The sequence below is a fragment of the Anoplophora glabripennis genome, unplaced genomic scaffold (assembly GCF_000390285.2).
Source record: "Anoplophora glabripennis isolate ALB-LARVAE unplaced genomic scaffold, Agla_2.0 scaffold621, whole genome shotgun sequence".
NCBI lineage: Eukaryota > Metazoa > Arthropoda > Insecta > Coleoptera > Cerambycidae > Anoplophora > Anoplophora glabripennis.
Window position 1 is genome coordinate 80,580 of NW_019416712.1, and position 23,161 is coordinate 103,740.

General features: G+C 31.7%; 1 protein-coding gene across 1 annotated transcript; it reads right to left on the minus strand.

Moving 5' to 3' along the window:
* Positions 1 to 11,206: 11,206 nt before the first annotated feature.
* LOC108911773 (neuroligin-4, X-linked-like) lies at positions 11,207 to 22,576 on the minus strand (the record flags this gene model as incomplete). Its single annotated transcript, XM_018716794.1, has 2 exons — positions 22,423 to 22,576; positions 11,207 to 11,746 (listed from the first exon to the last, which is right to left on the minus strand). A coding segment is annotated over exon 2 (439 nt), but the record flags the coding sequence as incomplete, so codon positions are not given.
* Between the last annotated feature and the right edge of the window lie 585 nt (positions 22,577 to 23,161).

Consider the following 23,161-nt stretch of genomic DNA (forward strand, 5'->3'; position numbering starts at 1 on the left):
AAAAAAAAGCCAATGACTGGAATGGACATGGTTTAAAATAACAACAAAAGTAGGTATCATAAACTGATGCGAGAACAGTGCCACAGTATAAAATGGAAATTTGGGGATGTTTTGTGTTTTGGTTGATTGTAGGTACGTTTTTATGTACTGATATGTTGGCGTTTGCGGCGATACGACGAATGGCAATGTGTGGATTTTCAGTGACAGCTAAACATAACATTTTGCCTATCATTTTCTGTCACTGTCGTTGGCCTTCTAGATCTAGACACATTTCTAACATGGCCAGCGTCTTCAAATTTGGGTACTAATCTGCATACTGTACACGGAGGTATTGGTTGTTCTGGATACTTGGCATTGAATAATTGACATATTTCATCATAACTACGGATCCTATATCTCCGTATTCAACCATAATTAGGATTTCAGTTCTTTGTTTCTCATTTAAACACAACACCATCGTAATGTAAAGTTATGGTATTTGTAACTGTGACAATGATATGAGGCACTATTGCATTCGCTAACTGTCGTCTTCAGAACAATACTTACATAGCCACTGTGATCGGGTGTATCTACCTAATCTACATAAAAACATATGCCAACAATAAACCAAAACAGATTTTTTGCTATAGCACTGTTCGCGCATAAGTTTGTGATACCTATTTTTGTTATTAATTCAAACCATGTTCATTCCAATCGTTGGCTTTTTTTTTCGCTCCTGTCAAAGTAAAGTAGGCCAAACCCTATATCGACGTATTTCCCTTCAAAAGGACTATCCATTTATGCTTAAAAAATTAGGTGCTGCTATTTAAAAAAAATGTCGATGACATCATAGGTTTATGAAACATAGCACAAAAAAGGTTTAAACAACGTGACAAATCCAATTTACTAATTGACGTGTTTTAGCGTTTTTGTGGAAACTCAACACAAAATAAAATGTGAATTTTTTGCGTTACTTCTGGGACGCACTGTATAGTAATAAAGTCATAATAATTGCCATTGGCGATTGTACGTAAATTTAACATTAGCTGAATAAGCAAATATAAGACAATAGAATGTATCAAACATATAACAATATAGATAAATAAACATAAAGGAGAAAATATTGTTGAAATGATTCAGTAAAAAGTAAATAAAATCAAAAGATAACCAACGGAACGTGCGAAAAACTTCAAAATTAAATTAACTGCATCTACAAACAAAAACTGCTACAGAAAAATGTTACGTTTACAACCAACCAACTCAATTACACTTTAACTCAATAATTTCCGTGATGATTGCGTTCCTTGAAATCATAGATAAAGGTAAACATAAAATAAGCTTGAAGCTACACTAGATGGCATCGTACGTTGGCCGTATTTTGAAACACGGAAACGTCAACAGAATTTCAAGCAGATTATAAACAAACATACAATTGGGAATAACACTGGTTCAGTTTGTTTCAAATTTTCCAGATGCAGTAGACCAATACAAAACTAGTCATTTCCTTTATTATACTTCGAAACGTTCTTGTAATATACAAGGTGTACCAGTTTTGGAACATAGTGTTCCGTTATGTATCCGTGGTAGTTTTATAACTACCACAAATTCTTAGAGTTAAGACAAAACGGTTTAGTTAAACTTGTCAGAGTTACCAAAAATGTTTAGTTATTTGCAAATAACTTAACAATAACTAACGAGTTTTCTTCAATTTTTTTTTCATACAAATTTTTTGTACTATTAACCGTTTTCTTGTAATAATTTTATTAGTCCTCATCTATTTCTACAAAAAAAGCTGATATAAACGAAATAGACGAAGATTTGACAAAACTTCGCAAAGCTTTTGAGAGTACAGGAGTTTCTTAAACTTTAAAAATTCACGTTCTTTTGGATCATTTGAAAGATAGCCTTCTGTACTTGAACAATGATGGTCTGGGACTATGGTCCGAGCAGGCCGAATCTGTTCACCGAGAGTTTTTAAAATATTGGGAAAAATTTAAAATAAACTCAATTGATGATCCATCTTTTTTTGACTAGATTATTTAAAGCAGTGGTTACATTTTCTTCACACCATTTATAAATAGTTATTTCAAATAAATGAGATAATTTTTTCATATGCAAATAGATATAATATTTAGAAATTGAGCAGCTACATGCAGTGGACTAGGCCTACAGGGGACACCACTTTAAAAAAAGCGTGCCATGATATTTATCTCGTAGATGGTGTGGAAATAATATCTTATATTCACGGACAGAAATGCACATATGCACGCTCGCACGCATACACAAGCACACAAAATTGATTATGTACTAGTATAGTAATTTTTTCGCCACATGTGCATACTTCAGTATTAATACTCTGGATAGACTATATAAAAAGTAAAAAATATACATATTTTCGAAACAGGATCAGGTAGGATTTTAATTGAAACGGATTTTTCATTGGAAATCAACCAGGAATNTAATAATAATAATAATAATTGGTCTTTATTTCTCCCTAATAATAGAAAGAAAAACAATTATAATATAAATGGATAAGGCGAAGTTTTAGTAAAACTGCATTTCAACATAACCCTATTCCATATAATATAAAATAAAAATATGAGAGATAATAAGTAAATGAAAATATAATGATTATAATACTGCATATGCAGATAAATAAGAAAATAATAACAAATGAATTTAAATATATATATAACTAGACAAGAACACCACAACAGAAAAAAATACAAAATAATTGCTATGGTTAAATTTTGTGGATAATAACAAAAAACTGATTATTATTAATTCAACTGTGTATACAATAGAAGCCATAATTTGATTTTCAAGTTCCAAACGAACAACCTATCTAATCCATAAGGTGGTTAAGTTGGAAATCATTTTTTCAAGTCCGTACACCAAAAATAAGATCAAAAAAAATTTCGAAAAATTTTTTTTCATGATATTCATTAATATTGCGCGATACGTGTTATCTACTTATTTTTGTTTGCAAGATCCAAAAATTGGAAATTTCAAACTTCAAATTGCTTTTTTTTTTTAATCCAACACGACCATTTTTATCAAAGATACAGCCATTTGAAAAATCGCCGAAAATTTAGATTTTTTTTTTATCCCTTAATTTTTTCCACTAGTTTAGTATAGAAAAAGTCAAAATACAAATATTACAACGACATCAATAATCAGTAGTATGCACATATTAAAAGAAGAATTAAAATAACAAAGAATTAACAATTCATTAAAAGAAATATTTAGAGATAACAAAATACTTAGAGATGCATTTTCTGATGTACAAACAATTTTATTATTTTTGCCAGTGGCGTCTGTACAGGTTTTGTATTGAATATTTTTGAAGACAAATGTCACGTCATGTCAGGGTAATTTTCTTTTACCGATCCAAAATGTATGTAGATTACTGTAATTTCATAATTTCAATGTTTAAAAGTTATTATCTTAAATAAATAAATTATTGTTCAAAATTATGTATTTTTTTTTCTCGTAAATAAGATGCAAATGAATGAATTTAATTTTTTTATGCGAAATACGTACGTCAAACGAAAAAATTCAAGACACCACATTTGCTCAGAAAGGAATGAGGATTTCAAAAATGATTTTTGCTTAAAGAAAAAGCAGTGGCGTAACATATTTTTCTTCAAAAATATTCAATACAAAACCTGTACAGACGCCACTGGCAAAAATAATAAAATTGTTTGTACATCAAAAAATGGATTTTGATGAATAGAAAACGTGTACCAATTTTGAAAAAATATGTAGGGTAGGTAATACCAGTTATAATAAAAGAATGTTTTTTCATAAAACTTTAGCACCCTGTAGTTGAAAAGTTAAGACTTTTAGAACATATGTTCATATGAAGTTTTTTTCTTAAAATGGACCTAAGAATTACCTCCTTAAATGTTAGCACGTTATTAAGAAACACTCTATATATTAGGTCTAAAACACTTAAAATAATTATAATGGAAATGTTCAATCAACTCAGCAGTTTCGAAATGGAACTATTTTCGCATTTATTCACGTCTCTTATTCAACTTCTTGACAAATTTTCTCCAAGTCTATTCGTACATTGCAATTGCGTCTCCCCATCTCAAAACGACAAATCCCTTAATACCCGCTTAATGGAAATGTAATTCTATATCACAACACTCTGGACATTCTCGGTGAAAAGAAACTGCGTAACTAGAGGGGATTTAAGACATGGAAATCCATGAAAGTTTGAAGTAAAATTAGTATTACATGTCTTCCGGGCTTGTGAAGGGTCGACTTTTTCAGTATCTGGCCCTGGCCCTTAAGCCATTTAATCATCATGCAATTATAACAGCAGCCACAGCTCTGGACCCATTTCACGCCAATTATTAAGTCTTACTTACATCACACTTTCTGGGCTTTCCCATTAAAAATGAAATCGAATAATTACTATCACGAAGCGGAAAATAAAATTTAGCATCCGTTGTAGAATATCGACCCGGAAACATATATTTTATGATGTAGTACATGATTATGGAAAATTATTAAGTTTTTGTTACACATTTATTGAAATATGACACAATTATTTAAAATTATTATTTATAATCATTAATTTCCCAGTAAAATTCAACTTATTAGGCTTTCTTCAATTTGTTGAGCAAGATTTTTATTTGATGCTAGACCTTTAGTCTTAAGGAGGTGATTGCAATTAGATGGGGCTCCTGCTCATTCTGGTGGGGTAGTTGAAAACTAGTCCCATTGACATGCCTTTTCAGAAAATATAACACCTTGTATATTAGACGCATTTTGGAAACATTTATGTAAAATTATTTATTTTCACGTCCTCTGGTAGTAGTAGTAGTAGTAGTAGTAGTAGTAGTAGTAGTAGTAGTAAAAGGGGCGGCCTCAGCCTGGCAATTAAGCCACAAGTGGCCCCTTTTTGCCTACCCCGCCGTCCCATCACCTAACCACTCTCTGCCTCTGACCCTCCTCGAACCTACCCGATGCCCTGATGAACGCCAGGATTTTGGTCCATGGAAGGTCTCTCACCTCAACCCCTTGCAGCTCTTCAGCACCAAAGACTTTATGTCTTATTCTCCCAAAGGCTGCACACTGTCCCAGAAGGTGGACAGAGGTGTCCTCCCCTTCGCCACATTTCGGACATAGAGGGTCCTCTTCAATTCCTATTAAGCTTAAATGCCTCCTAAGTCTTCAGTGGCCTGTCAGAACCCCCACCATTTGGTTTAGGGCTTTTCGACCGAGGCTCAGCAGCCATCTCGTCTTGGATTTGCTAGGTCCATGTATAAAACTATGGGGCTGCCTACATCCTCTATTTCTCCTCCAATTATAACCTAATGTTTGATAGGCCCATTTATTTAGGGCCCCGTTAATGCTGCCTCGTGTGATACCTAAGATTGGTTCAGGTCCCTGTCCGGGTCCCCTCTGCACGTCCTCTGGTAAAAAAATGCATTTTTTGCATGGGCGAAACTCCCTAAACTTGAACCAGTTTATAAGCAATAAACATGACTCTATTATTTTACAATATTTATTTTCAGAAATAAAACAATACCTAATTGTTGTATTTCCTATAATTTGATCTTTAATTTTGCAACTACTTATGTTTGTGATTTCTGTGTCTGTGTCTGTTTTAAGAGCTAGGCCTAAAACACGTAAACAAATTCGAAGAATTCGTTGCGCGTTATTCCTATAATTAATACTAATTAAAAAATATTGAAAAACAATAACAATATAATTTCATTTTTAACTTGAATTAGATTTCTTCGTATACAATATTATTGGGATTATATACGAAGAAGTCTAATTCAAGTTAAAAATGGAATGATATTGTTGTTATTGTATTTCAATATTTTTTAATTAATATTAATTACAGGAATAACGCAAAATTAATTATTCGAATTTGTTTACGTGGTTTAGGACAAACTCTTAAAATAGACACAGACACAGAAATCACAAAAACAGATAGTTGCAAACAATCAAATTATAGAAAATACAAGGTGTCCACAAATTTCACCGACAACGTTTAACTTCATATTCACGACGATGAATAAATACGATCTACGAAAAAAAGTTAAATAAAAAATTTTTGATTTTTGAGTTTTAAGCCTTCAGGGTTGTCAAAAATAAAACAATTTAATAACTTCATAACCCTTTTACTGATCGCGTTAAAATTTGGTACATTTATTTGGACTATTATTGCGTATTATTTCTTAAAGCTTAAATCAATATACTGGGTGATAGTTTTCTCCGGTTACCTCTTTCTTTTAGCGATCGAAACTTTTACAGTGGTCGTATTTTTTTAAAACGGGTAGCAGCATTGAAAAGGTCGTTTCATTTGACATAGAGAAAATCGCCTACAGAAAGCCATTCTTGAGAAAAATCGCATTATTTGCAGGTCTGTTCATTTTGGTTTGCGTAGCTGTACCACGGATTTAAAACTTTGAGTTCAGTAGGCGATGAAAACAAGATGTTGATTGCTATGGCTATCTGGTAATGTCATTATTGTCGTGTTACTTTAGGATTCTCATCACTCCACACATCCAAATTATGAAAATGTACAACTCCGTTCCTTATAAAACAAGATTCGTGGGTACAAAACAATTTTGAAGCAAATTATTATCTTCTGCGAAGCCATTCACCAACAAGCGGCAAAATTGTAAACGTGCGTTGGGATCTAAATTTTCAAGTTTTTGAGCGGGAGTTAAATGAAATGACCGAAGAAGTTGCTTTTTTAAAGTTTTATGAACATCAATTTTACATACATTTAGTTGTCTTGATACACTGCGGTCACTTCATAATTCATCGTCGTGAACATGCAGTCAAACGTTGTCGCTGAAATTTGCGGACACCCTGTATAACAATTATTGTTTTATTTTTGAAAATAATACATGTTTATTTTTTGCTTATAAACTGGTTCAAGTTTAGGGAGTGGTTCCGTTCGTCGAAGCAAAAAAAAATACATTATTTTTATCTTTAAAACGATTAATAAACTGCTATGTCTCAGCAGGTTTTCAGTTAGTGATGTCTACAGTGTATTCCACTTTAAGCAGCACCACCTTATCTGGAAATTCGTGGATTGATTTTCAATTTTCTTTTTTTTATTCGATAAGGTCTCTTTCACAAGAACCGAAATTACCATTAGGGCGAGCCTATGGGTTCTGACAACAGGTTCATTCCTATAGAGCCCAACTCGAAAACAACAAAAGTAGATCGAAGATTCTTAGCTAACGCTAAGGAAGTGAACTATTGAAAAATGATTTATATTGAAATAATTAGAAGAATGGTCGCTGATTTTATACTTAAAACTTAGAAATATATATGTATTATATCATTTAAGAAACGCATAAAAGACAGTAATTTTTCAACATTTAATGTATACAGGGTATCCACATGTCATCAGAATTGTAACTTGGGACATTATTATAAATTTTACTTACTTTTAATAAAATTGAGGATTACCTCTACATTTTACAAAAACCAGATTTCCTAATCAATTCTTTTGATATATTGTAGGAAAAAGACACTTTGTCTACTCAATTTTTCAAAAGTAACAATACAGATTATATTTTGACCAAACAGAATCGTTGAAAATGTCAAATTTCCAAAAAAATATTTTAACGTTGATATCAATGGTTAAGTCGACATAATATGTACACCCAGCACATATTAAATGTTGGAAAAGGATTGGTTATTAATATATTTCTTAACTACTGGTATAGTGTATTATGGAGTCCTATTTATTGTAAGGTTTACAAATTAATTGCCATATTTCTAATAATATCTTAATAGGGGTCACACGTTGACTGACTTAAAACTATATTTTTCTACATTCGAACTGAAACAAAATCTTTTAACAAAAACAACTCAGTTCATAAAATGGAAAATAAAATAGTTTTCTTTACAACTCCACTAGAGGACGTGAAAATACACCCTGTATATTAGACAGGTTTTGGGAACATTTATGCAAAATTAATTATTTTCACGTCCTCTAGTGCCGTTGTAAAGAAAACTATTTTAGTTTCCGTTTTATGAACTGACAATGAGTCGTTAAAAGATTTTGTTTCAGTTCAAACGTAGAAAAATATGGCTTTAAGTGAGTCAACAAAGTTTTAATTATAGGAATAACCTGATATGAACTCTTTTAAACGCGAAATGTTTATAGTTTAGTTTTTAGAACAATATTCTTTAATTTATTTTATCTCCGTGACGGTTTTGCAGAATATTTGTGAAAATGTTCACATTAGTAAACGATAAATATAAAATAGTTATATATATATAGTATTTTAACTCCATTCAGCAACAGTTTTTAAACATTTTTGATGTATTTGAAATGTGAAATAAAATATGATCATATTTAGTGGAATTCTATAAAAGCTAATTGATTAAGATTTCAATTCGTCGAAATCCTTCAGCACACGAAAAATAACAAATATTGATCAAAACATCAAAAATAAAATTAAAATATAATTTTTATATATAGAATAATGAGATAGTGTTTTATATATAGATAGTAGAATGATATATTTTCCAGAATAATATACTTCACAATAGTGTTTTGTTGCTAAAATTATTGTGACACTAATTTTTATTTTCTAATTATTTTTATTTTACAGGTAGGTATATAATAACATAATCCATTCCATCTTACAAACCATATTTATATAACTATAAAAATACTACTATAGGCAAATATGTTATCCAAAGAATTACTATTAAATACATTATATAAAGGGTGTCCCAAAAGTAACGCAGGATTTGAATTACACGCTATTTTCATTCTCAAGAGTGGTCAGCATTGTGTTGTAAACACATTGCGGACAAAATGGATGCGGACGATGGATGAGCTTATGAAAAGTGTGAAAATTAATTACAAAAAAACCACCAGCGTAAACTCTACACCACACTGTCACTCTTTGGGTATACAGTGATCGTTTTTTAACAACCCCAGAATTGTTTCTGCCCCAAATTCGACAGTTTTGCTTGTTCACATACCCACTAAGATAGTGTCTCGTCGCTAAAGTTGATTTTTTTTTAGCAAATTCACCGTCTACTTGTTGATTCTTCAACATTCAATCAACGAATGTCCTGCGCATTAAATGATCGTTTGGTTTCAGTTCCTGTATTGTCTGAATCTTGAATGGAAGCAGATGCAGATCTTTTGTTAAAATCCGTTGCATTGTGCTTTTTGAAATATTTAATTGCAGTGATCGACGGCGCACTGAAGTTACGTGAATTTCCGCCACATTATCACTGACCATGGCAATATTTACGACCAGTACGAGGCCAACCTATATTTTTATTATCTGCAACCGAACTTATTTTATTTAGAGTTGTCTCATTTGGGGCGAAAATTTCACGAGTCTCAGCTACACACTCTCGGTACTTGTAATGAATTTTCACAATCTTCACTCGCTCCTCCGTTGTATAGCACTACATTTTCTAACCGCAACGTGTTTACTACAACATGTGCACAATGCTGCCAACTCTTCGGAATGAAAGTGGCGTACAATTCAAATCCTGCGTTGATTATGGGACACCCTTTATATATTTTTTATTTTGACACTGGCGTATTACAAAAAGTTGTAGTTTCCATTAATATTCCATTGCCTCTGTATACTTTTATCTACTTCCAAACAAAAATAATGTAATAAATTCACGGATTCCATGTTTTATATACACGACAAGTAAAATATTATAGTGTTTAATGTTTTTGTTGTTTTTTAACTGTTTAGTAAGTTTTATTTAATTGTTTGGCAGCTACGGCTGTGTACAATATGCTTTCTTCAATAATGTGCTGAGAACAATCCCAATAAATCTGTTTTATTAATGGTCACCAAACGCTTAGAGAATAGTTTTATAGGTATCCGCAGATTGATACATGGTTTAGGTATTATAAATTACATGAACAGAAGTCCTATAAGATAATTGCAGTATAAACGTTTATAAATCAGCGAAAACCAAATTCTACAGAGCATCTCATAGTTTTGTTGTAACAACATTCTTAGCAAATTTTTATAGGCGATTTTAATGAAATAAATTAACTTTTACAGAATAGTGATGTAACAGCAATAAATGTAACTTAATTAAAATTATAAAGTAACTTAATTGTATACTTCTTTTATACAAGTAGTCCGCTAAGGTTTCACATATTTATAACTTCCTATGTAGTCCAGGAAAATAAGGAAAAAATTAGCGAACCTTTTATTCACAAATTTTTTCATAGAAAAATGTAGGTTTTGAGGTCAGTTTGTATTCTACGGGAAGAAATACTTCCTGTGATAAAAATATGGGTTTCCTTTTAAAAAATCGAGGTTGACCTTGAAATAGCCTTAATAATTGACTTTAAGCTTATTGTATTGTTTATTCACAATTTTATATACAAAAGGTACATGTTGTGTCACAAATATAAATAAAATATAAAAAATATAAAAAGAGGACCGTAAGTGAATATGTAAAATTTATTTAAATGTCAATTTATTGATATACTCTTGAACGATATAAAAACAATTTTTATTTAAGTAGCGCTTGATAAATATCTTAAAAAGTTTAAAATTCATTACGTCAGGTTTGTGTTGAGCGAATCTACTTATTAAAATGTTATAAAGTTTTAAGCCCAAACTATTTTTTAGCAATGTCAATCCTGGATTTCAGCTCAATCAGATCATCAGCATGTCTTGTATTACAATTATGATTTTCATAATTGTGTCTAAGCTCCTTTATGTTACGGTGAATGTTGAGTGAATAACTCTAGTAGGTATATACAAACAGGGTAATGGAAGAATTTTTAGTTCTTTAAATATTGGCTGACAATGAGTACTTGGTGAAGAATTACTGATATTGCGTATAGCCGATTTTTGCAAGCAGAAGACTCTCTTAAACGATGTTGAATTCCCCCAAAATAAAATCCCGTAAGTCAAATAGCCATTTATTAGAAACAAATAAACAAATCTTAGAATATCATGAGGTAATCAATTTTTAAGTTGTCGTAATACGAATATTTGAGAAGATAATTTTGAGCACAAAATATCTACATGTGCTTTCCAATTTAGGTGATCTGACCTCATAACCTACATTTTTCTATAAAGAAATTTTAGAGTACAAAAGTTCGCTTTTCCGTCTTTGTATGCCTAACTTTCCTGGACTAATGAATGATAACCAGCGCCATATAGTTTATCACATCTCTGTTACAACCCAAGAAATTTAACAATAGTTGAATGAAACTAACGAATCTTACCTTGATAAGGAGCGTAGATATTCAGATACAGGCAGTCCTCGTTCTGGTCCTGCAAGTATTTCTTAAGCCTTAAAAAGTACTCCTTCCTGTAGTAAGCCATATTCCTCTCATCCGGGAATTGCTGAGGACAGACCGGACCGAAAGTGTCTGCATACTTGATCCCAAACCACGAAGGAGCACCACCCGGTGGCATGAACCTCAATTCCCCGATGGGTGGCGCTGCATAGGGGATACCCCGATACACTTCCACGAGTGGCAAGTCTCTGTTCATTTTGGGTCCGTGCACTACACCTCGCAGCGTGCCCTGTCTTAAAGTTATGTTCCTTGTGTACACCTTGTGTGACGAGTAGTCACTGTATTTCGAATAGGGAATGGGACTGACGTTTGACACTGTATATAGCGTTATGATGATCGTAACGGACTTGGTTATATAGCACATTTTGGGGTTTATTCCTTTTCGTTTACACAAAAAAAGGTTCAGTATCGTACGACAATCACTGTCGATTTATTACTCGTTTATATTCGAATCGGTCGTTGCAGCTACATTAAAAAAAAAATAGTAAATGAAAATAACGTAGTGATTGAAATACTGTCAAATGAAAGTACTGGCTATTATATCTTTCAGAAGTAGAATTATTTATAACTGAAATTATTTATTATATAATTAAAGAGATTGGAACTTATCTTTTGTCTGGAAATCAAATTTGTGTTAAAAGCTAAATAAAATAAATCAAATTAGAATTAAAACTATGAATTTACCTAATTAATTATTTATTTTATATCACTTTGGAATGGGAGAATTCAAAAACTTGAAATTAATGCGTCGACTTCCAATTTACAACGATATTAACACCTATGTTTAAAAAATTGCATTATACTGGTTGTGTATCCTTAGATGGGTACTGTTCTCTTATTGTTGATTTCTTTAGATAGGTAAAATAATTATTGACACAAGTGCTGCATATCATGGATGCCATTGGTAGTGCTCATATTTGTGACACAAGGTGTTCAAAAAAATTTACATAATGTAAAATTGCTGGAACCTCAAGGAGTAATTGAATACGAAATTTATTTAAAAAACACAACGAATCATCAATCAATGCAGATATAAGATAATGCGTTCGCTACTGCTGTTGCAATTTTTTTAACTCTTTTGTTTTTTGACATATACGGACTTCGGACATTTTTCATTCAAGGCAGAACGGTCAATCAGAATCAGGAGTGTGGGGAGATTTTTTTAATTATTTTTCCGATTCAACGCATCGTTTCTGAGTTATAAGACCTTTTTTTACTGTATCACCTCACACGCCTCTTGTTTCCGAAATTTATTTTCCACATATAGACTTCGGACCTTTAGCATTCAACGCAGAAGGGACAACCAGAACCAGAGGTGTGAGGAGATTTTTTTAATTACTTTTTTCGACTCAACGCACCGTTTCCGAGTTATACGGCCTTTTTACTATATGACAATATTTTTATTTTTTTTTAGAACATTTTTATCAATACCTACATCATACATTTAAGTAAATACAGTAACGCAAAAAACAGATATTGATAAAAAAAGTGGACAAAATAAATCCGTAAGTACGCTTGGCAGCATTGCCAAAGTTGCTGTTTATATGTTGCTAGGATACGCGTAGGAATGCGGGCCGCTGCATTTGATTCTTCCTAAAATTCTGCTGGTGGTGTACTCTATCGACAATTCGGAAATTTAAAGGCTTCTCCAAATAGACGCGATATGGGACGTTAAGCACTGTGATATAGTATTGCGCGATAAATCAATTCCTTGCATTTTAAATGCAAACGTGTGTCTCTTATCAAACTAAAGCGATTATCGCACGATGCGTTGTTATCGCGACAAATAGATCTAACGATACTACGTTCTATACTCCTCTGGGCATAAATCGCGTAGTTGATCACGCGTTTTCTTACATTTACCTGTACATAAACTAATGGACATGGAATCATCCTTAGATGACGAAGAAGTTCTGCTTCTGGTTGCAGTTGATGACGATGAAGAAGCAGATCATCTAAGAGAATCCAGACGTACAAAAGTTTACTATAATTTGACTAAATTTGTTAGAAATTGTATCGAAATAATTTTTTTAGAGTCATAACTTTAATTTATTTTTTGAAGATTGTGGATTCATGACCTAAACGCCTCAAGAGAAGATAAAGGCGTATTTTATACATTAGTTCCTCAGCTAATTAGAGACGAAAAGCGAGTTTATGTTTTTTACTTTTGGATGACAACGTAATGTTTTGTATGAAATTTTGAATAAAATAAGGCAACGTAGTATTTTATTTGTTACCCATACACGCATGCGTAATTGGATGGGAGTACACGATCGTTCATACCACAAACGCACATGTTTGAAAGTTTCTAGGCGATACTGCGTTATCGCGATATCGCTGTAACGCTTGCGATTAGAACGCTCCCTATATCGCCTCTGTTTGGGGAAGCCTTAAAACTGCTAGCCTATTCCAGTAGCGGTCTGGGGCGATAGCTTTTTTGTCTGTGTTTTCACGGTCAAACATCATCGTACTAATTTAAATAAAGGGTCTCCGATTCATCAAATAATTCTTGAATTCTTATTCTGAAATTGAATCCCGCATAGATACCTATGCTCTGTTCTAGTATCACTCAAATTTAAAAAGTGTTACTCTAAATTTTAGGTTTGTAAGGGTATGTTTCATTTGTATATATTGTATAATATTATTTGTTTGCTTCCTGTTCGTTTTAGATATTATATTTTGTGGTATTTATTCGTTTTAAGAATTAATTTATATCTTTGACATACAGGGTGTTTCACTTCGAGTGAATCAAATTTTAACCACAAATAGAACTCAATAAATAGTTCAGAATTGTCTTATAAAGCAAGTGGGATTTTTTACCCCAGCTTCTACGCCAATGAAATATCAAACATTTGGGATTCATTTTTTGATTCCGTGGACAATCCTACATAAAAAAAGTATACCTGTTGAAAATCGGTATAGTGTATCGTTTTACCGCAAATCTCAGTTGAATGGGAGGCCGTTTTTCTGATAAGACTTGATTATTCATCCATTTTTTTTTTTGAATTTGTTATAAGCAGACCAAAGGTTTCGTAAATAATATGATTTTCACAACTGGCTAGTACGGCCCTGTATAGTGAAAACGGTGAGACTTAGACCCTTGCTTTATAAGGCAATTCTGAATTATTTATTGAGTTCTATTTGTGGTTAAAGTTTGATTCACTCGAACTGAAACACCCTGTATCTTTCTTACTTTCTTTTTAGTTTGTAACTTTATCCTGCAATTAGGAATTGCCCGTTGGGTTTTAAATCTAAATAAATAAATAAAAATAAATAAATAAAACCGAAAACAGTAAATCTACCGGACAGTCCGGGTTATAATCAGGGAGTTTTAATAGGTATCAGAATAAATAATTTTAAGGAAAAAGTTTCGTTTGCACATAGATAGTTGAGATATTATCTGAAGTTATTTATTTGTGACCTAGTTTTAATTTTTTTTTATTTTTATGGGTATTTTGCCATCTGTGAAAAAATTTTAAAAAATTGTGAAGTAATCCCTTGGGCCAACTGGATCAATCAAGGGCTATTTTTATGAAAGAAGTTCTGCCTAACAAAAAAATCTCATACCGAAAACAGCAGACAAACAGAAAATACAAAAACACATCACTTATATCGCGCATTTTAAAAACCTGGACATAAACGATCTTTTTTTAACTTAATGGGGCTGCAAACAGATTTCTCCCATTTTGTAACTTGATTTGACCTTCAAAGAACCTTCAAGCTTGATCTCTAGGTCATGGTCAAGGTTATCATCGTATGATCCCATCAACCATAAAACTTTCAACCAGAATCCGTCGTCATAAGTGCTTTCCCGGAAAATATCGGGAAATCTTATTCAGAACCTTAGTTTACCATAAANTAACTTTAATTTATTTTTTGAAGATTGTGGATTCATGACCTAAACGCCTCAAGAGAAGATAAAGGCGTATTTTATACATTAGTTCCTCAGCTAATTAGAAACGAAAAGCGAGTTTATATTTTTTACTTTCGGAACGTAATGTTTTGTATGAAATTTTGAATAAAATAAGGCAACGTAGTATTTTGTTTGTTACCCATACACGCATGCGTAATTGGATGGGAGTACACGATCGTTCATATCACAAACGCACCTGTTTGAAAGTTTCTAGGCGATACTGCGTTATCGCGATATCGCTGTAACGCTTGCGATTAGAATGCTCCCTATATCGCGCCTGTTTGGGGAAGCCTTAAAACTACCGGCCCATTCCAGTAGCGGCACAGAATAAAACAATCAGAATTATAAGTTGGCGAGGAGGGGGTATTCGCGCAGATCGGTGCACGCACCCCCCACTTTTGGTACACGAACAAAGTGGCGTAGTTACAAAAGCATTTTAGCCATTTTATGAGCCTGTTTGTCGTTTGTTATCCCGAGCGTTGAGCATTGGCGTCGTTTTACGTGATTTATTTTGTTGTGGTGTAAATAAATGATTGTTCGAGTGTATATATAATTATTCTATAAGGTACTGTAAAACTAAGGACAAATGAAGTGTTAGAAAATAAAAGACAATATAAAAACTAGGAATTGTGGTGTTGAAAAGAAATATGGCGTTTCCTGATTTTAATTTACTTTTTTAAATGTTAGTTTACAACAATCTGAAAATAAATTAATTTTTTTTTTAGTTAATATAATGTTTTACAATTTAACTGTCGTTTAATGTGATTCGTAAGAAATTAAAGTTATAGTCTTAAATGCAAATACTGTTGGTAGATAAATGTCTTCAGCCCATTCAATGGTAAAGTCCTCTTTCAATTTAATATTTTGTTATGCCGCTTATGTGAGCAAAAAAAATGCAACTTAATTTTTCTCGAAAATGGTATATGCTTCCGAATTTCGAAGTATGCCTTTTTTGTAGTATGCTTTAGAGTTTACAGAACCGTTTAGAAATGTAATTGACTTAACATATTTTTTTGCAATTACCTGTATCGGCGACAATGCTTTTCAGAAATAAACCGTTTGCAAATTATTCTTAACGCACAGTTGATGTTTACTCGTGTACAAATTTTGACATTTTGATCTTTAGCCGATTTATAGATAATTAAGGAAAACCATTTGGAAAGTAACAACTTCAACCCACTGTATCTCTAAAACAGGGCGTCTACGAAAAAAAAAGGTTACATGAACTACCCCCATTATTTTACCAAGAGGAACTTGCACACAAATTTTTTTGAAACGTGAGCGGGACACCCTGTATGTTTGTTTACACAATTCTTTTAATTTTTCATTTTTTGCCTTGTACTTATAAATTATATTAAATTATTTTAACAAATATTGAATATGTAATTATTCAGTAGTTTGATCTTAACTATAAATATTTTTAACATTGAATAATTTCATTAATAGACTGGTTTAACTTAAAAATAATAAATAAATAAGTCTTTTGCATGATTAACCTCATTTTCTGCTGCACATAAATTCCTGGCTTTTTTGTTAGTACATCCCTGTTTAGCGCAATAAAATTTCACTGAATACAATCCTGACTTTCTATACCAAAAGTGGGGAATTTATGTCATTCAAGGTCCCTGACAAAAGACATCAGTGATCAAAGGTGCCGACAACGAGATATAATTCTGGTTGTTTTATCTTCTGTGGTAGCGGTCTGGGGCGATAGCTATTTTGTCTGTTTTCGCGGTCAAACATCATCGTACTAATTTATATAAAGGGTATCCGATTCATCAAATAATTCTTGGTTATTCTAAAATTGAATCCCGCTTAGATACCTATGCTCTGTTCCAGTATCACCCGAATTAAAAAAGTGTTACTCTAAATTTTATGTTTGTAAGGGTATGTTTCATTTGTATATATTGTATAATATTATTTGTTTGCTTCCTGTTTGTTTTAGATATTATGTTTTGTGGTATTTATTTTGTTTAAGAATAGTTTTTATCTCTTTCACCTATTTTTATTACTTTTTTTTAGTTTGTAACCTTATCCTGTAACTGGGCATTGCCCGTTGGATATTGTAATTAAAATAAATAAATAAAACAAANTTCATTACTGCACACTGTATAAATAAATAAATAAATAAAAATAAATAAATAAATAAAACTGAAAACAGTAAATCTATCGGATAGTCCGGGTTATAATCGGGGAGCTTTATTAGGTATCAGAATAAATAATTTTAAGGAAAAAGTTTCGTTTGAACATAGATAGATGAGATAGTTTTGGTATTTTTCTTTATTTTTTGGGTATTTTGCCACCTGTGAAAAAATTTGAAGAATTTGTGAAAAAAACCCTTGCGCCAAATGGATCAATCAAGGGCTATTTTTATGAAAGAAGTTCTGCCTAACAAAAAAATTTCTGACTAAAAACAGCAGACAAACAGAAAATACAAAAACACATCACTTATATCGCGCATTTTAAAAACCTGGACATAAACGATCTTTTTTTAACTTAATGGGGCTGCAAACAGATTTCTCCCATTTTGTAACTTGATTTGACCTTCAAAGAACCTTCAAGCTTGATCTCTAGGTCATGGTCAAGGTTATCATCGTATGATCCCATCAACCATAAAACTTTCAACCAGAATCCGTCGTCATAAGTGCTTTCCCGGAAAATATCGGGAAATCTTATTCAGAACCTTAGTTTACCATAAAATAACCCTTTAGGGTCACTCTGATTCTTAATACAAAGACATCTGAACGCAAAATTTTCCGCTCTATCCATTTTCGGTGTGAAAAATACATCTATTATATCTAAAAATCCAAATTGACCCGTAAAAATGACCTCTACGGTTGACCAAGGTCACTATCGAATGCCCCCCTCAGATCCCTACAACTTTTGTCTAAATAGTTTCGCCTGAAAGTGCTTCTCTAAGAAGATATTACAATGGGTTATTTAAAATAGGACACCGTGTATATAGGAATATATTTTAGGTTTCATATATCAAAACTATAATTTATAATTAATAGCGATAGCTTCACAAAGAAAATCTACTAGATTAATACTCTCTAAGTTCAATGCTTTCATATAAGTGTAGGTAATTTATGAAGTGCAGTAGAAAATTATTTTCCAAGAAAATGCATAATTACTTAAACGTGTAATTTAAAAAATGATAATTTTAATTTATTATATTTTTAAGATTACAAATTACCAGTCAATTTAGAAAAACGATCTAATTATCCAAATGAAATTTAATACCAACTCAAAAAACATTAATGCGATAAATATTTGTTTGCATACCCACTGCTTGTTTTTAAAAGACAATTTTTGTACCTAATCATATTTGGTGCTAATAAACTGGAAACCAGCGGAGTAATGTATAAATGATACTAACGATAATATTAATTTACTATTAGAAAATTGAGAACGAATTCAAGGATTTATAATTAGCAGGGAAAAAAGATATACAATGCTTATATACAGGGTGGTCCCGAGGTAATGGGCCAAAATTCATGGGTATATTCCCCACGCAAAAATATTGCGATTTAGCCGAACTTACCTTAGTCCAAATGTTGATAGTTGAAGAGATACAGGGTGTTAAATGTAAAATATTATTTCGGTTTTTTTTTCATTTATTCTTTAACAAATGCAAATATCCTCACAAAATTTTGGATTGTAGAGTTCTTTGGGTAGAGGAATTCTAATCTGTTCACATTTTGGTTAAAGATCATAGAGAGCACTAGCTGTAGTAGATTGAACGTGATGAAAACGACATAACTTTTTTTTACTTTAAGGTATCTCATCTTTGGCACCAAATTCCTATTTTCCAACTTTTTTTACACAAAAAGGCATACTTTATGAAAGTAGCTATCTCGCACCGTTTTCGAGATATTTGGCTTTGAAGCTTCCAATGCTGTTGCATTAAATTACAAATAATTACCTACAGGTATTATTAATTTAGCGCTAAGGTTTCTTAAATATGATTTGAACCAAAATAAAATAATTGACGTTTTCCTCTTGTCTTATAAGTTTTATTCGTACCTAATTAAAATTACATCTTAGCTTACAATTTAAATTGTATACTCGTATACATAAATGTCAGATAGAATGCCGAGATTTTCGTTTTTGGAGTTACATGAAATTAACTGTTTATGGAGAAACTATAAACACCTGAGAAGAACTTTAGCAGCAGGTTTTAAATGCTGCAAAGTCATTTCACATTAAGGATTGATACTTTAAAATAAGACAATATTTTAATAAACGCGTTGATAAATGTATTGAAGTTATAAGTGGACATTTTGAGCAATTATTGTCAAAAAGGTATATATTTTACTAATGTTTACTATTTTAATGTTCATTACAATTTTTAATTCTAAATAAATCCTTGTTTTTGACATTTCTAAATTATTTTAATTATTTCAACTATTAGCATTGGAAGTTTCAAAGCCAAATATCTCGGAAACGGTGCGAGGCAGCTACTTGCATAAAATATACCTTTTTTGTGTAAAAAAAGTTGGAAAATAAGAATTTGATACCAAAGATGAGATATCTTAAAGTACAAAAAAGTTTTGTCGTTTTCAACACATTCAATCTACGGCAGCTGGCGCCCTCTATGATCAATAACCAACACGTGAACAAATTTCAATTCCTCTACCCAAAGAACCCCAAACCCCAAAATTTTGTGTAGATATTTGCATTTTTTAAGAAATAGATGGAAATAAACTAAAATAATATTTTACATTTAACACCCTGTATCTCTTTAACTATCAACTTTTGGACTAAGGTAAGTTCGGCTAAATCGCAATATTTTTGCTTCGGGAACCTATCCATGAATTTTGGCCCATTGCCTCGGGATCACCTTGTATATTATTATTCTACAAAATTTAAAAATTTTGGATGAATATGACATTATAGAAAAATAAAACAGATTTTAAGAAATAATAATTTTATTAAACAGGGTCCAATGTTTAATACTCGAAAAAATTATTAATTGGAATCAGAAATTCATAATTAAAACCACTTCCATATTTTACTGATATTTTAATTTTGACATGTCTTTAGAATACAATAAATTATATTCGGTAAATAAATGTGACGCCAAAAATCATCTTCATACTCCTTTGGTTTCCTAGAAATGTAAATATAGAAGTGGTCGAGGGGTTGTGATTTATAGGTGCTTCTACTCTTTTCTGAGGATAAAAATACAGTCGAAGGAATGCGAATGAAGAGCTGTGATACCAATAAAAATCAAATCCAGCATATATGTTTTCATTTTTAATATTTACTTGCAAATTAAAATAGCACAAAAATTTATGAGATTATTTTGCATGCCGTAGAAAGAAGATAATTTTAAGTTTATATCGTAATTGTGCAAACTAATAATTATTAAAAGTTTTACAATTTTCGAGATAAAATGTGCAGACGAATGATAGAGAGAGAGGAAGAGATAGGTTGGGTACTATCTTTCTCTCCCACGCAGGCACGTGATTGGCTAACGCAACTCCTTCCTTAGATTAGAAAGAGAGAGCGAGTACCCAAACTGTCGCCCTTTCGTAGTCGTGCTTTATCAAATATTTCGGCACTACTATTAGTCGCAATTTTTTAATATTTGAGAAGAGAATACGGCATTGAGAAACAGTCATAAAAATAACCGTACAAGTTCATATGACATTTTTTAGAAAGCTCAATGTTAACGGAGTAAGATGTCTTCAAATTATTTTTTTTTTAATTCATATTTTGCTGTAATCCTTTTTTCATTTAAGCTAGTCATTTCTAAATTTAGTACACTTATTATTGGCAAACAAACTACACTTTAAAAAAGGTTTAAATTGCCTTTATTGACTTTGAAATCCACCAATGTATATATTTGCAAATTTTCGAATAATTAAGTAACGTAATACTAAAAACCATCTGAACATCTTACCGCTTACATAAACTTGTTTGAAACATATAGACCAAGCAAATTAAATTTTTACTCAAAAAAAGTCCTATCCGCGAGATTATTGTAAAATTGGAACATAATACAAGACATCTCTCGTCTCGTGAGTCAAAAACTTTTATTAGCTAACTTTTCTATTTAAACAAATAAGTGAGGAAAACAGTTTTTGCACTTTGCAGGGAAAACCATCAATTTTAGCGAAAAGTGACTCACAGACAGCTTATAGGGAATAAAATTATCTACAAAATGAGACTTGTTAAATTAAAATCGGTTAATAAACAAAAAAGTTATTGCAAAAAAACAAGAAAAGTGCCCATTTTTTAATTTGTTTATAACTATCGCATTTATTGTTAAAATTTTATAAAACCTATGACAAGTTAAAGGTTTTGTCATACTTTAAAAGTGTGCCAAAAGTGGGCGCTGTAGATGCAATAGTTTTCGCACAATTCTATTTGTTTATAGCAGAGGCTCCAAAAGTTATGAACTTTAAGCCTCTGTACAGGCGTTAATTTTCAATCAAACATGATTCTGAAAGCGTCATTGTAATCTTAAAGACGCAATTAAGCGATCTATTAAAAAATATCACCGTTTTTTTGACATTAACATTCTCAAATTGTTTTTTCGAGTTTCTCTTTTATTTTCGCTAATTTTCCTGGTGTTTACCACATGGGGGATAGAGGACACACAACCACATTTAATGAGAACTGTTTAAAATTGTCGTATTAGATATGCTCTGTATCTATTGTGCTCTTTACTTGCTATATAATTTTAGTATTTTCTCTGTTTATTTGGGTACATAAAATATATATCATATGATATGTCTAGCTATAGAAGCAAATAAACAAACAAAAGTTAAGCTACCAAAATTTTTAAAAATAAATGGAACGAGTTTTGGTCAGGCTAAAATAGTGTGATTACTTCTTTTAGCGCAAGAGTTTATTTCGCGGTTTATTTAATTAATTCTTACGTTTCTTTTTACACTGGCGGAAAAATGATGGCAAAATACCCAGTTACACAGATAAAATGACATAATTAGCTCAGTACCTTTCAGAGAAACATAAAAGTGTAATATTAAATGTAGATAGTACGTTTTTTAATAATTCATAATTAGGATGAATGACTGCAATTCAGAATTTTTAATTCCCGATAGGTACATGGAAGAAAACTTTTATGTAATCCACATCATATCAGTGAGGTGAGAACACATTATAACGCTTAAGACGACTTATAAATAAAGATTTTCTCGAAAAGGCAAGAAGTAAAACACACTGAATTATTCAGTGCTTTAATCCCAACATTCATTACCATTTAATTTTTAACCCGGAAAGTGTTCCGATTAACACTGCATTAACATAATCACTTGCGCCACTACACTTTTCTCATTTTCACTAATATATTTTATTGCCGTTTAATACATAATTCGCCGATAACTGTCTTTTACGACCTAAAACTTTCAGCATAAGTGAAATGCTCGTTGGAACTAAGGCTAATGTTGTCAATGTTACACCGTTTCGCCTCGTGTGGTGTGAGAAGACACATGACTACGAGTTATTTTCGGAGAATTCGGAAGCGTAAATATGCATAACATTTGTCTTGGATAGAATGTTTTCATTTATAAATAGGTGCTAAATAGGAGTTTATAAATAAGGCGATACGGCTCGGATTTAACCTTAAAGCCCAAGGGATGTCTGAAATGTAACGAATTCCATGAAAAGAAATTCGGAATATTTAATCACGGCAAATCACAGGGGATAACTTTTAGGTGAAGTTAACGTCCTTCTATATATAGAGCCGAGAACAGTGAATACACCGACGTTTTATAGAACAAGGTAAGGTAATACTAAATTATACGATTTTTATTTCAAATCCTTTAAATTATTTACATAAAATCACATTTTATATTTCACTGAGGTATATAAAAAGTAAAGTGGATTTTAAGTGTTATCTATACTTTGAATAAAAAATTTCTGTGATTTCGTTTGAAACTTACAATTAGTTGATTTCAGTCTGTTTCAGTTAGCTCATTAATTTAGTGAGTTCTGCA